Source organism: Cynocephalus volans, chromosome 2 (genome assembly GCF_027409185.1).
Source record: "Cynocephalus volans isolate mCynVol1 chromosome 2, mCynVol1.pri, whole genome shotgun sequence".
Lineage (NCBI taxonomy): Eukaryota > Metazoa > Chordata > Mammalia > Dermoptera > Cynocephalidae > Cynocephalus > Cynocephalus volans.
Genome location: NC_084461.1, coordinates 194,261,024 through 194,275,115, shown reverse-complemented (window position 1 = coordinate 194,275,115; position 14,092 = coordinate 194,261,024). Strand labels below are relative to the sequence as shown.

The 14,092-nt window shown below is 46.6% G+C and overlaps 1 protein-coding gene across 1 annotated transcript in view; it reads left to right on the top strand.

The window, feature by feature from the left end:
• The window catches only part of KSR2 (kinase suppressor of ras 2), a 418,923-nt gene that overhangs the window by 299,757 nt on the left and 105,074 nt on the right, over window positions 1–14,092 (top strand). The window contains exons 6-7 of the mRNA XM_063087289.1: window positions 4,140–4,209; window positions 7,251–7,334. Coding sequence (XP_062943359.1) covers window positions 4,140–4,209; window positions 7,251–7,334 — 154 coding nt within the window. The remainder of the gene's footprint in view (window positions 1–4,139; window positions 4,210–7,250; window positions 7,335–14,092) is intronic.

Below are 14,092 nucleotides of genomic sequence, written 5' to 3'. Positions count from 1 at the left end.
GTTTAAATCCCAACTCAGTCACTTATTAGCTATAAACAATAGTTTATAGCTTCTAAGCCTCAGTGTTCCCATCTGTGAAGTGGGGATGAAATTGGCTGTCATTTATTTTGCCCCAGCTATGTGACCTGAATTAAAAATCCCAGTTCTGACATTTACTTGCCGCGTGACCTTGAGCAAATGGCATGACTTTTTGATTTCCCCATTGAAATGGGCTAAAGATATTAAGTGATATACTGCGTATGTACATGCACTGTAGTGTTTACATTAAATGAGATAATGTATGTAAAGGGCTTGTTTGGCTATAGTGCTTGGCACATAGAAACACTCAACAGAAAGCAGATCTATTCTTATTCTCCATATTTCTTATTTTCTTCTTACTTCTCTTTTTTTTCTCCTCTTCCTTTGCTTTATCATCACCCATTTTTACTTGCGTCTCTGTGTACACGTGTACGTGTTTTTCCCATGGTTCATCTGTTAGCTTGATCTCAAGATCAAGCCTGAGTTTTTCATTATGAAGCAATGTAGCGTGGATGCTTTGTTAGTGCTGGTTCCTTCTGTCGGGCCTTCTGTTTCTCTCTCTGACTACCAAGGTGTTTCAAAGACCAGAGCTCCTGGTGTATCCCCCCTGAAGGCAGAGGAATTTCTCAGAGAGCATCGACAGCCAAACGTATGCAAGGGGGGAAGAAATGTCCATCCTTCTACCTCTTTCCCTTTTCATACATTAGAAATGAAAATATATAAGAAGAAATATCTATTATTCCACCCCGAGACTGCTCTGTGTCTGCATGACTTGTAATCAGAAAATTAGAGTCGAAAACAAGCTTTTGTTCAGCTGTGGAGACATCTTAATAGGTGCTTTGATTGTCAAACAGAAGTTTCCGTATCAGTTTAATTGCTGTAAATGTTGTCTGCCTTCTTTGTTATGATAAGGCCTGGATTTTCATAGATTTTTCTCTTCTTCCCTCTCGACAGTTTCCCTTTCCTTTAAGGCTTGCCTTAGCAAGTTTAATGAAATCCAAATGAAGAAAGGAGAGAGAGGATCTCAAAGTTCAAGTCTTCACACCCACATAGGAAGCCGTGTGGAGGTTATTATTGCTTGAGACTAATGATGCTGCAGCCACTTAATGTAATTGACAGAATTCACCCCTTCAACCAGATACTGGGAAATGAAACCAAACTGCTAAACTTAATTACATCTACTTTTTTGAAAAGGGGCTGTAATTGAGAATAACAGAATGACTAGGATATGAATCTACTAGTGAAATGTGCTTATAATAAAAGAAGATTTGTTCTCTGCTGACTTGAGCTTCAGAAGCACCATCTGGGTGTGTTTTTTTGTTTGTTTTTGTTTGTTTTCAGTGAGGGACTGGGGTTGGGGAGTGGGAAGGAGCTGGCTAGAGAAGTGGAGAAACATCCAGATCAGGAATTCCTAACCTTGGCACTATCGACATTTTGGGCTGGTTAATTCTTTGTTGTGGGGGTCTTTCCTGTATATTATAGGATGTTAAACAGCAACTCTGGCCTCTCTTCACTAGATGCTAGTAGCACACACACACACACGTACATCGAATGTGACAACCCAAAATGTCCCCGTACATTGGCAAGTATCCCCTAGGGGACAAAAGCTCCTCCAGTTGAGACACTGGTGTAGGGGCTCCTGGAAGGCTTCTGAACAATTGCAGAGTTCTTGAAATTTCTAATTCAAAGTCCTTTCGAATTCAATTTCAAATTCTTGAAATTCTGCTGGTGTCTGGCTGTGTGACCTTTAGCAATTCACTGTACCTCTCTGAGCTTCTTTGCTTTCCTTTGTATAAAGGGAATAACGATAGCACTGACTACACCGAGGCATACCTTCCAGGTATAAAATGCACAGGATAATGCCTGGCACATACTGCGTGATCAATAAACTCAATGTTTCTATTATAATAATCTTGGATTCAGCAAACACGTATGTGGGTACTTCAAAAGGTTCATGGAAAGATTTGCAGTATTTTTTAATTCTATTTTTCCACGAACTTTTTAAAGTACCCCATATTGAGTAGTTACTTTGCTGCAGGCACTATGCTATCATGTGGGGATGTGAAAATGCTGATGTGCATTCTGCTTTTGAAGAGATGGCAGGTACATGCTGGCTTTTTGGTGCTACCTTATCCTTCACCCATGGCAGACATTCCTAATTAATCTCAGGGCTCCTTTCTGTTGAGCCTCAGAATCCTTCTCAACACACCTCTCTAGAAAGCCACTGCTAATGTCCCACGAGATGAAACCCGTTTGGCACTCCTAGCTTTGTAGATTCCTCATGGGGAGGCTCACCCTTCCTCCCCAGCACAGTCCTCAAATCTCTGCCCACCCCTGACACTGAGGAAGCACCTTAAGGAGTTAACAGGTAGCATCCTTCCTCCCATATCTGACTTTAGTCCCCAAAGGAGACAGGAATAGAAAGAATCCTCTCTTTTTAAAATTGTTTTTCATTCTTGTCTTTTTTGTTTCCCTCAGAAACTGAAACAAGTAGTAAAATGAGCTTGAGCTTGATGGCTTTTAGTTTCTAGTTAAACTAGAGGAAATTCCACTGGCCGTGATTCTGATTGACATATCCCATTGTCTCCCTCATGGGTTTTCTCTGCCCTTTGGGGCTTGGAAAATTATTAGCTCTCTCAGAAAGGGTCCCAGCTTTACAAGGGCAGAATTGGGGTTTCTGGAAACAGCTTTCAGATGGCTGCCAATGGACAGTGCCATTAGACAGAAGGGAGGAGTGGAGGGCTCCGGGTTAAATGCTCCCTGATATGTTCTGACATGCCTGGCTCCCCAATGAGAGCGCCACTCCATAACAATTGCTGTGAAAAATGAGGCGTGCATCTGCAGCTCCGAAAACAGGGAGCCGGCTCCATCCATCTGGCCTGAGAAATGAGAGCTGGCATGTGGGTCAGCCACTGGCTGCTTCTCTTTCTATCTGGTAGAGATTTCACAGGCAGCACTAGTTCATTTCTATTGTTGTTTCACACTTCTCCAGGGCCTGTGAGGTCTGCCAGGATAGGGGTGAGGGCAGCTGGGCAGTAGGGGGATGGTGGGGGCTGGTGCTCAAGGTCTGCAGAAGGCCCAGAACTCAGTTAGAGATGGAACAATAGTGCAGTTTGCTGGAAGTTAGCCTAAGGCACGGGGTGGGGGAGGGGACAAGCACCTAGTTCGAAGTCTGCATGGTGTATTGTTTCTTCCTCATTCCCAATCACTCGTGCATGTGTCCATCCTCCAATCTCTCTATGCAATCATTTATCCACCCACCTATCCATGCATCCATCCATGCATCCATGCATCCATGCATCCATCCATCCATCCATCCATCCACCCATCCATCCACTTACCCACTCATCCATCCACCCACCCACCTGTTCATTCACTCATCCATCCATTAACTTATTCTAGCATGACTTTAGCTGGTACATGGTTGGACATTTTTAAAATAATTATTTACAATATACAGAAAGTGGTATGGTTTTCTATACAGAGTTCACTTTTGAAATAAATATATTTAAACACAAAAATGGAGTCAACTCAAAATGGTAAGTGAATAATTTTACGGGTTGTACAGAGGCATGGCAAAAATTACGAGGTGTCACTTGCATGATTGGCATTTGGAATTTACTGCTTTATAACTTGACATGCAAGGGCACATGTTCTAGGGTCCTTCAAACCTGGATTCACAGCTGCTACGCAGCCTACAAAGTGTATGACCTTGAGCAAATGATTTCTCCTCTCCAAGCCTCAGTTTTCTCATCTGTAAGGTGGGGATGCTGGCAACCCATATTCTAGGAGTTGTTTGAGGATGTAGCAAGCTAAGGCCTGTGAGTCACTTAGCATATGCCTGGCATTTATGTCCTCCATAAATGGAAGTGATGTTCAATTTTATTCTTTCCACAGCTGGCTTCTGTTAGGGCATCCCATGGCTGCCCTGCTCCATGGGACCTTGTGTGACTTTAGGTAGCAAGATAACCCAGCATTCCACTTGGCTTTGGTTCAGCAAGTGATGGCAGTTGGTGTCCTTCCTGAGGCCCGCAAGCCTCCCTTTCCCTTCCAAGGCTTGGCTAGAGCCCACCCCAACCTCCAACCTGCTGTGTAACAGGCAATCTGTTCTCTCTCTGTAGACACACTGTCAGTGCCACGCTGGTCCCCGCAGATCCCTCGCAGAGACCTCGGCAACTCCATCAAGCACAGGTAGGCTGTATTCCTGTGTGCACTGGTGCCCACCTCCCAACTCTGTGAGGGGTGAGGGCTCTGGCCCCTTGCCCCGGGGTGAGGGGAGGCTGGGTGGAGTGTTTTGCTTCAGCTCTTACATCACCGTGCCTCTCTCTCCTTGGCCAGGTTAAACCTCAAAAGTGGCAAACAGGGGACAGAGATATCTGCTTCTTATTAACCTAACCTTTATAAAATTAGCACATAGTGGTTAAAAGCCAGGCTAACCTGTGTTCCAATCCCAGATGGAAAAGAAAGCATTGCAACCTTGAGGAAGTTACTTGACCTCTCTGAGGGTTAATTTTTTCATCAATTAATTCTGCCTGTAGGGTGGTTGTAATGATTAAATGAGAAAATATATGTAATAAGATAATGTGTGTGTTTAGCATGGTGCCTGGCACATAATAAACACTCACTAAACGGCATCGTTGTTAAGATAAATGCTTTATGAACTAATTTTGGGTCTCCCCACCCAGAAGACACAACATTGCAGGCTGAACTCAGAGGTGCTCACTCTCTGCTGGGATGTAGGTCAGTCCAGAGCTCCAGTCCTGCTGGCTGCACGGGACGACCTCTCCTGGGGTATGCCCTTTTTGGGAGGGAGGGGTGTGTATCTACTAATCATCCCTTATAAGAAGTTCTTTAACTTCCCAAATTTAACTTTCTACATTTTGTCTCATCCTCACAATCTCCTCACAAACTCAGTGGGGTCAGTGGGGCAACTGTGGTTATGCCCATTTGGCAGATAGGGAAACTGAGGCCTTGGAACATTCAGCAATGGGTCTAAATGCTAATTAGCCTCAGCAAGTTTCTGTGCACAGGGGCCTCTGTGAACTAGCCGAGCAACTTACTCACTCGTTCATGGATTCTATCTACTAGTATTTTTAGTTTCTGTGCCACACTGAGCAAGAAGCAAGGCCTGTGCCTTTGGGGAGCTTGTGGTCTAGGGGAGGGTCAGACAGTTAACAGACCATGACAGTTCGGAGGGATCAGGGCTATGGGGGGGTGGGTGGTAATTCTAGGGGCAGACACATGGCCGTAGCTGGGGGCAAGGCGGGAATGAGCATTCTCATGGAATGACACCTCGTCAACAGTTTTTGAAAAAAGTATGTTGACAGAATAGTTGTTAAGACTCAAATGAGAAAATGTTGGAGGAAGCAGTGAGAAATAAGTGATAGGCACATCCGTGGTCAGGCCCTGAGCTGCAGAGAGAAGAGCATCAGAGACGGGGGACTTTTCGTGAGTTTGCTTCCTCATGGCCTCTTGGCTTCACCACGCCCCTTGATCGACCACACCCCTTGGCTCTGCCTGTTCCTGGACTGGTCCCGCCCCTGCCTTATATCCATCTCTGGATTGGCCATGTCCCCGGCTCTGCCACACCCGTTGGTGGCCACACCCCTGGCTCAACTCCACCCCCTGTCTCAGCTCTACCCCCTGGCTCAGCCCTGTCCCCAGGCCTGCTCTCACCCAAATATAAGAACCTGGTGGTACCTCTGATTCAGATGCTGGTGCCCAGAGGAGGGAAACTACCTGATAATCTTGAGCATCAGGAATGTCTTCCTAGAGGAGCTGGGACTTGGGATGGCCTGTCACTCTTCAGTCTTCCCTTGTTTCTCCCCAGACTGAATGCCAGGAGGGAAAGACCTGAACTCACCCCAACCTTAGTGAAGAAAGGCAATTAAAATCCCATCCACTGTCATTAGAGTCACCCCAGCCAGAGCCGGGAAAGAGGGAGAGCTAATCCTGGGGATGAGAGAGGGCTGGAAAGGAGAAAAAGCTGCCCCCTGCCACTCACTCTGCCTGCCTTCTACTTGGCACCCCTGACTGCTGGGTGAAACACAAGCCCATTTGCCATCTCTCCCAGCTGCCAAATCCCACAAAACAGACCCTGCTAAAATCACTGACCCTGCTGAAGGGATGGAAAGAGGTTTAACCAACCCCCAAGTCCAAAGCTGGAGTGGGAGTGTTTTCTTGGCAACAAGGTCTCTGCTCAGAATATTGCTATTTGCTTAGATCTGGAAGCTTCAGGCTCAGGCTCATTCTGTTTGGCAAGTGACTGACCCAAATCAGGTAAGATGGTGCAGCATAAGGATGCAAACTTTCCCTCAAAATTCTCAGACTCCAGGTTACATAACCACTTCCGATTTCCCTTTTGACACTCTGAGGCAGTGGAGATTAGATACAACTCCTGCTGACGGTGACACAAATTGGAAATTAAAATTCACCATGACCCAGCAACCTTCAATACTTTTCTTGAGCCCAGCGCTGCTGCTGTCTCATATCTCTTGGGGAAGAAAGCCTGGGGGTGGGGGTGGGGGGCAGAGAGTTAATCTAATGTGCCTCTGCTCCCATTGGTTCATAGCTGTATATGGGAGATTTTCAAATTGCCTTATGTTTGCAGCAAGTGGTGGTAGTCGGTGAGGGAGCTGAGCTGATGGTCTGAAAAGGCTTTTACTCTTGGGGACTCTCTGTTACTAAAGTTTGGGGTCTCTGCTCTTTTGGGAGGGGAGGGCCCCTTGAAGCTTCCCAGGTGATGTGACTAGCAATGATGGAGAATGGCTCAGTGGGTCCTCTAGGGGCCGTACTTGTTTTGTGGCTCTCTGAGATCAGTTCCAGCCCCATCCATTGCTCTGTCCTAGAACTAAGTTTGGCACATAATAAGCCACCAGGCAATATTTGTCAAATAAATGAATGACTGTTATGAATGTTCAAGGTGACAATGTAGTTACAACCCAATTCACTGAGCACTTACTATATGCCAGGTGCTCTGGGAAGCCCTTGACATGCATGACCTTGTTTAATCCTCCCAACAACCTGTGAGGTCAACACTCTTATTATCCCCACTTTACAAATGAGCAGACTGAGGCTCCTGTGGTTTAGGCAACTTGATTAAGCCACATATCTCAGAAGAAGCAGGACTGGAATCCAGGGCTCATGTGCCTACCCTTTAATTGGTTCATCCTCTTAGAGATAGGTCAGTTGCCATTGCCTTCCCTTCAACATTTTCTGTCTCTTTTCCACAGGTTTTCCACCAAGTACTGGATGTCTCAGACATGCACAGTCTGTGGGAAAGGAATGCTTTTTGGCCTCAAATGTAAAAACTGCAAGTAAGTGGCTGTGCCTTGGAGAGACTTGTCGTGGCACCTGATGTCAGCTAGCGCCATACTGGGCTCAAAAATAGCTTACGAGAGTTTGGTTTCTTGACTCTTGGGAGAATTGTTTGCTTCGTTTCTTCAGAAATGGATCTTAAATGAACCTCTGCAATTGGGTTGAGGGTCAGAGAAGCAATTCTGAAAAAGAAGCAGAGCTGATAGAAATGTATAACTCTGCCTGCTGCAGCACAGTGCTGCCTACATTGTCACAAGGTCAGGGGTTGGCAAACTATGTCTCTAGTTGACCAGACAGTAGACATTTTAAGCTTTGCGGACCATAGGGTCTCTGTTGCAAATGCTCAACTCTGCCCAAAAGCAGCCATAGACAATACAGAAACAGACTTCACAAATTTATTTATTCCAATAAATAAACTTTATTTACAAACACAGGCTGCAGGCTAGCTTTGGCCCTCAGCTGTAGTTTGCCAATCCTTGTGTTAGAATTTGCAAAGTCCTTTTCTCCTTGATTCTTTCTGCTCACAGTACCTCTCTGAAAGAGTGTTATAATTCTCCCCAGTTTACAGATGTGAAAGCTGAGTCTCAGCAAGGAAAAGTGACAGCTCAGAAGTGGTAGTCAAGACTAGAACCCAGACACCTAACTCCTGTTTTACTCACTTTCTGTGGGATCATGTATGTCTTGAGTGTCTTGAGTTCTGGTGAGAAGGCCAGACCACCCAAGCCCCCCACTTCCCTTCCCTTCACCACACCCATTCCAGGTTATGGCTGGCAAAAGGTTGGGAGGCAGGAGAAAACTGTGACATCAGCCGTGGGCTCTGGGGTCCAACTGAGCTGGGGTCAAATCCTGCCTCTACTGCTTTGTAGTTGTGTAACCTTTGGCAAGCCACCTCACACTTCTGTCCCTAGTATTTTCATCCACATGAAAGGAATCATCATCATACCTGCCTCAGGTGCCAGTGAGCATTCAATAAATCAGCACACAGGCCAAAGCGCACTACCCGGCTTAGAATTCAGTCCTCTGTAAGAAGTCACCAATGTATTCCTGTCCAGCCTCTCTTTCTCCTTCTGTAAACACATATTAAATACCCCCTCAGGACCAGTTACTATAAAACAGTCAACAACATTCAACTGTATGTAGTAGTTACAAATGAATGCACATCTGGTTGCTCTATAGGAGTCACTTAAAGGACCCTAGGAATCCTTCTCTCCCCTCTAGCCTTGCTCTTCTTTGTCTAGCCCAGGCAGGGAACTCTTATTTGAACCCTCTCCAGCCTCCCTGCATCCATCCCTGCCTTGCAGTGGAGGTGACATAGTAGCAGAGGTGAGTACTCACTCTCCCCAGCCCCTGCTCCCCCAGCCCGGTAGGCTCACCTGAGTAATGAAGGTATGGCTGAGCTCCCTTCCACCCTGGAGTTGTGGGGAGGATTAGTTTTAGCCCCTGAGCAGTCTTAAACACTGTGGCATAAAGGGAGGTGGAGGAAGTAATTACTAAGCACTAGTATTTTGAGGCCACCATCCCCACCTGGACCCAGGCTCCCAGGTGGCCCCTGGTCTCACTGACTCCAAGAGGCCCAAGGCCAGCCCTCAGGTGTGGCTTGCAGGCTGTCTGATTTCCCTGGTATACCGGCTGCCCTGTGTCTCATCTGCATGTAGTCACACTGAGTTCTGTGAGGAAACAGGAGCTTTCATATCCTCACACCTGCCACGTGGAGGCTTTGAAGTCAGGTAATTAGGTGACAGGGATACAGCCAGGAGTCAGCAAGGCAGATCACTTCCCAAGCCCTTTTAATTTTCAGCACTAGAGGCAGAACCTGAAGGTGGCCTCCGCTTGTGCTCTCTGTTCTAGAAGTAATGAGCAAAGGCTCAGGCCCTGCCAGGGGTGGAGGAGGAGACTGGGAAGGGCTGGGTGCAAGGAACAGGCTTTGGAAGCAGTCAGAACTGAGTTTGCTCCATTGCTGAACTCCCTGTCTGAGCTTGAGCTTGAGAGGTGTGTTATCTCAGGGCTCAGTTTCTTTATCAGCAAAGTGGGTGTGATATTAATGCCCACCACTGTGCTGTTGGAAGGAGTCAATGCCCCAGATTACAATGTTTTATCAAAGAGCATTCCTCCTCAATCCATCTTGAGCAAAAATGGCTTCTGGCATGTAGGAGGAAGAATTCAAACCAGCTGTGGTTGGATTGCACCATTGATCTCACCAATTTGCTCAGCCCTTAGAAAAACTGCCAAAATGGTGAAAGCAGCTGCTGCAGCTGCTGTGAAGTACAGGCATGCTTAAGAAGTTTTGACATTGTGCTTGTATAAACTACAACAGGATTTAGAGCTATCCCTAGTACATAATTATGAGCACGCATTCCTGATATTGCCAGTTGAACTTCAAACTTGCTATTCTGTGAATAAAAATCCTGTGTTTGTATTAATTATAGTGAGGATGAATGGTCACTTATATGTGTTTTCAAAGACTGGCAAAATTTTAGATACAATTATGGGCTGATGGAAGGGTTGGATGAGGGATAGAAATGAGTACCATGCAGGCCCCATTGTCAAAGAATTTAGAGGAGAGACACTGTATTAGTCTGTTTTGTGTTGCTACAACAGAATACCTGAGACTGGGTAATTTGTAAAGAAAAGAGGTTTATTTGGCTCACAATTTTAGGACAGCTGCACTTAGTGCAGGCCTCAGACTGCTTCTACTCATGGTGGAAAGTGGTGGTGGGTACAAGCAGATCACATGGCAAGAGGAAGCAAGAGAGAGAGAGAGTGGGAGGGAGGTGCCAGGGTCTTTTAAACAACCAGCCCTTGTGGGAACTAATACAGTGAAAACTCACTCACTATCCCCACCCCCCAGGGAGAGCATTAACCCATTCATGAGGGATCCACCCCTGTGACTCAAACAGCTTCCAACGCTGCCACGTTGGGGATCAGATTTCCACATGAGTTCTGGGAGGACAATACATCCAAACTCCATCACACACTTATAGAGAAATGAGTTTCAATGAAATTGAAGTGCATGCAAAAAGAGCAGCAGCAGGCGGAATTTCAGAGAGGAGCCACTGAGTAATAGAGGCACCTTCTTACAGAAACTGGCAGAATTATTTGTTCACTTATCAACTAATGTTTATTGAGTATCTGCTATGCACCAGGCACTGTTGTAGGCACTGGGGAAACACCAGTGAATAAAACAAAGTCTCTGCCCTGGTGGAATTTATATGCTAGTGTGGGTGTGGGAGGTGGGCAGATAGTAAACAAAGTAGATTAGTAAAATAGATCATATCATCAGATGATTCTAAGTGCTAACAAAAAGAACAAAGCAGAGAAGGGAGATAGGAGAGGCCAGGGTGGGCACTGCAGTTTTAATTAAAGTGGCCAGGGAAGGTCTCATACCTGAGTGAGAACTTTGAAAAATTGTAGTATGTGCTTCAGGTCATATGCTGTCCTCCTAAAACATGCCACAGGCATGGATTTCAATCTGCCCTAAGGAGAGTGATTTTTTTTTTTTTTAACCCAGAGAAATCCTGGTCCTATTACTGCCAGAATCTTCCTGGGAGAAAGGGAGTGGGTTGCACCCATGCTAACCCATGTGTGGTCCCTGGAGCAGTGGTGTCAGCAGCACCTGGGAGCTGGTTAGAGATGCACAATCGCAGACCCCACCCCAGACCCGCTGCATCTGAATTTGCAGTTTCAGATGGTCCTGGTGATTCTTGTGCACATTAAAGTTTGAAAAACGCTGCTCTGAATGTTCTCCAAATTCCTTTCCCAGGCTGCTTTTCTTTTCTGGATGATGGGTCTCAAGCTTGAGCATGCATCAGAATCCCCTGGAAGATTTGTTAAAACACAGATTGTTGGTGCCCCTCCCAGCCCCAGAGTCTCAGATTCAGTAAATGGGTCTCGGGTGGTCCCCCAGAATGTGCATTTCTGACAAGCTCCCAGGTAATGCTGTGGCTGTTGGTTCTGGAACCCCACTTTGAGAACCACTGCTCTACACAGAAGTAGTAGTTTAAAAAACAAAGTCAGGCTGGCCGGCCAGATCAATTGGATAGAGCGTGGTGTTATAACACCAAGGTCAAGTTATAACCCCATACCAACCAGCTGCCAAAAAATAAAATAAAAAGTCAAAATTTATTGTCCAGCTGGACATTTCATAATGTGACATGTTTTTGTAAGGATGGGCAGTCTGGGCTGATTATTTTTCCGGGTCTTTTCTTCTTACATCCCTTATCCTCACTCTGTAGATCTGGGTCTGTTCATTGTCATCTCCCCAGTAAATTCATTCAGTAAAAATTTGTGTGATGAATTAAAAAGATAACGTATGATTAGGAGCCCAGGCTGTCGGTCAGACACACCTGTCTCTGCCACCAACTGATTGTGAGACCCTTTCTGAGCCTCAGTCTTTTTCTCTGTGGAATGGGAATAATAATATCTTCCTCACTAGAGTGTTTTAAAAAAATAAGATAATTGCTCGGTAAAGTGCTCATCCTAGTCCTTGGCCCATTATAAGTGCTTAATTAATGAAAGATAATACTATTACTAACTTTATGAATTAACTTTGGGGTGCCGTATCCACCCAGGAAGCCAGAAACCTTTTCTTAATGTCTAACCCCCTTCTCTAGTGCTTTGGTTTAATGCCCACTTCCTCCGGAATTATCATCAGCTGTCTTGTTGGCAGTCTGAATAGAGAGATTAACGAACTAATAGGAAATTAAGGCTCAGAAAGCAATTTGCAGTTATCTAAATTGAGGCGTTTTCATCTAATAGGTTTATGAGCACGGAATGGAGTTTAGCTCTAAGTGGTCGGATGTCAGCACAATCCACGAATTATCTGATAACTGGATTCAGCTGGCAGAAGTTTGCTTGTGCAGTAAGATGCTGGTGGATTAACCAGCCCTCAACTGGTGTTATCTGCGTCCTTCTCCCATCTCACGGTCCTTCCACAGGTTTCTGCAGGGCTGAGGTCTGGTTCTTTGAGAAGCTTTCTACTCCTGCCTGCATTTCTCGCAGGGAAAATGCACAACAGTGATTAGAGTGGCTTCTGCTTTAGAAAACAAGAGTTTGAGCTGAGGTGCTTCCCCCCCCCCCCCTGCATGGGCTGGAGTGTGGAAGGGAGGGGGATTCCTTCAAAACCACCAATGGAGAAGTAGCATTTGAACTGTCTCCTGTGCTTGTTTTAGCTACCCCATTCTCTCTTCTCATAGATCGTGCTTTGGGTCTGGTTAGGTCAGCCAGCCCTGGCCGAGGGTCTGCTGGGTGGGGATTCTGTGCTGCTGTTCGGGTATGAGGGTGAAAAAGACACACTTGCTTTCCTCAAGCTGCTCAGTCACCCTCAGTTCTCAAGGTGTGCTCTGGTCCCACCTGCCTCAAGGTCAAGGTAGAAGCTTAAAACTGCTGTTTCCCCATCCCCTCTGCAGACTTCCTGGCCCAGACTCTGTGGATAGGGTGTATACATCTGCATTTAAATAAGCCTCCCTGATAATTTGTACTTAAGTGGGAGGGAACACTTAGATCTAGAAGGGGTATACGCAAGGTAGATAACGCTACCATGGGGTAGGGAGTGCTGTGGGCTAAATGGGGTGGAGGACACATTGTGCACATCAAAGGAGGCTTGTTCCGGAGGACCTTGAAGCTAAGTCTTGAAGGAAGAGAAGTTCACCTTGAAGCAGGGCAGAGGGCCTTCTGGGCCCAGGAAACAGCCTGGGCAAAGGCTTGTACCAGGACTTGAAAGCCCTCGAGCATATTTGGCAATTTTTTTGTACCAGGCAGACACTGAGGTAGAGAGATTGGTTCTCCTCAGGCCAGCTATTGCCAGGATTTATGCTGTTGCCACCTGAGGCTCCAGGCAAGGATGGAGACGGGCGTGGTGCGGGTGGGGAGGGAGGTTGCTCAGTGCCCATCTGGCCCCACTCCTGGAAAAGCAATCTTGGACTCTGGAGCCCTCCGCATCCTGAGAGCAGGTTGCCTGCCAAGGGAAAGGCCATGGGGAGGAGCATACTGGTGTCAGGACCCCCCTTCCTCCGGGTGGTAGAGAGGGGAGCAGCCCCCAGGAGTTCTGATATCCTCTGTTCTCAGGGCCTTGGACTGGAAGGGTATGACCGATCAAGGGATTTCCAAGTAACTTGTAGTTGCCTGAGACTCATTCTTCTCTAGGACCAGGGAGTGCTCACTGCTCTGCTTTGAAGACAGGATTGTAAAATCAGCGGCCAATGAGCTCAGTCTTAGCTCACCCATGTGTGACATGGTGTCCTACTCAGATTCCCAGTGCTACTGGTGCTGCTACTAATGGCTCATGCCAGAGACCTACTCTGGAGGCTGGTCCTTGGATGACCACAGCTGCCCCACCTGGACATGTCTGGGACTAAGCCTCTCTCCTGTCCTCAGCTGTCTCAGAGCCAGCAACTACCTGGTTCATAGGTGCAAAATCCCAGCCTCTACCTTGAGACAGACAGATTCTGTGGCACAGTTTACACTCCAGAGCTCCCCACAGGATCAGGTTGACACTAGATGGACCTGAAACCACAGCTTCGCTTAGCTTCTTCCTACTTCCTATCTTGCTTCCCCCTCAATGGAAGAGATTTCTCCTGTGAGAATGTCCTCAGTAAATCACTTGCAAGAATACCTGTCTCAGGATCTGCTTCTAGGGAACCCAACGTGTGAAGTAAAACAACAGCCAGGACACAGACGCTGGAGCCAAGGAGAGCGGAGTGCAGGTCCTGGCTCTGCTACGTACTCACTGTGTGATTCTGGGAAAGTTTCTAAACCTCTC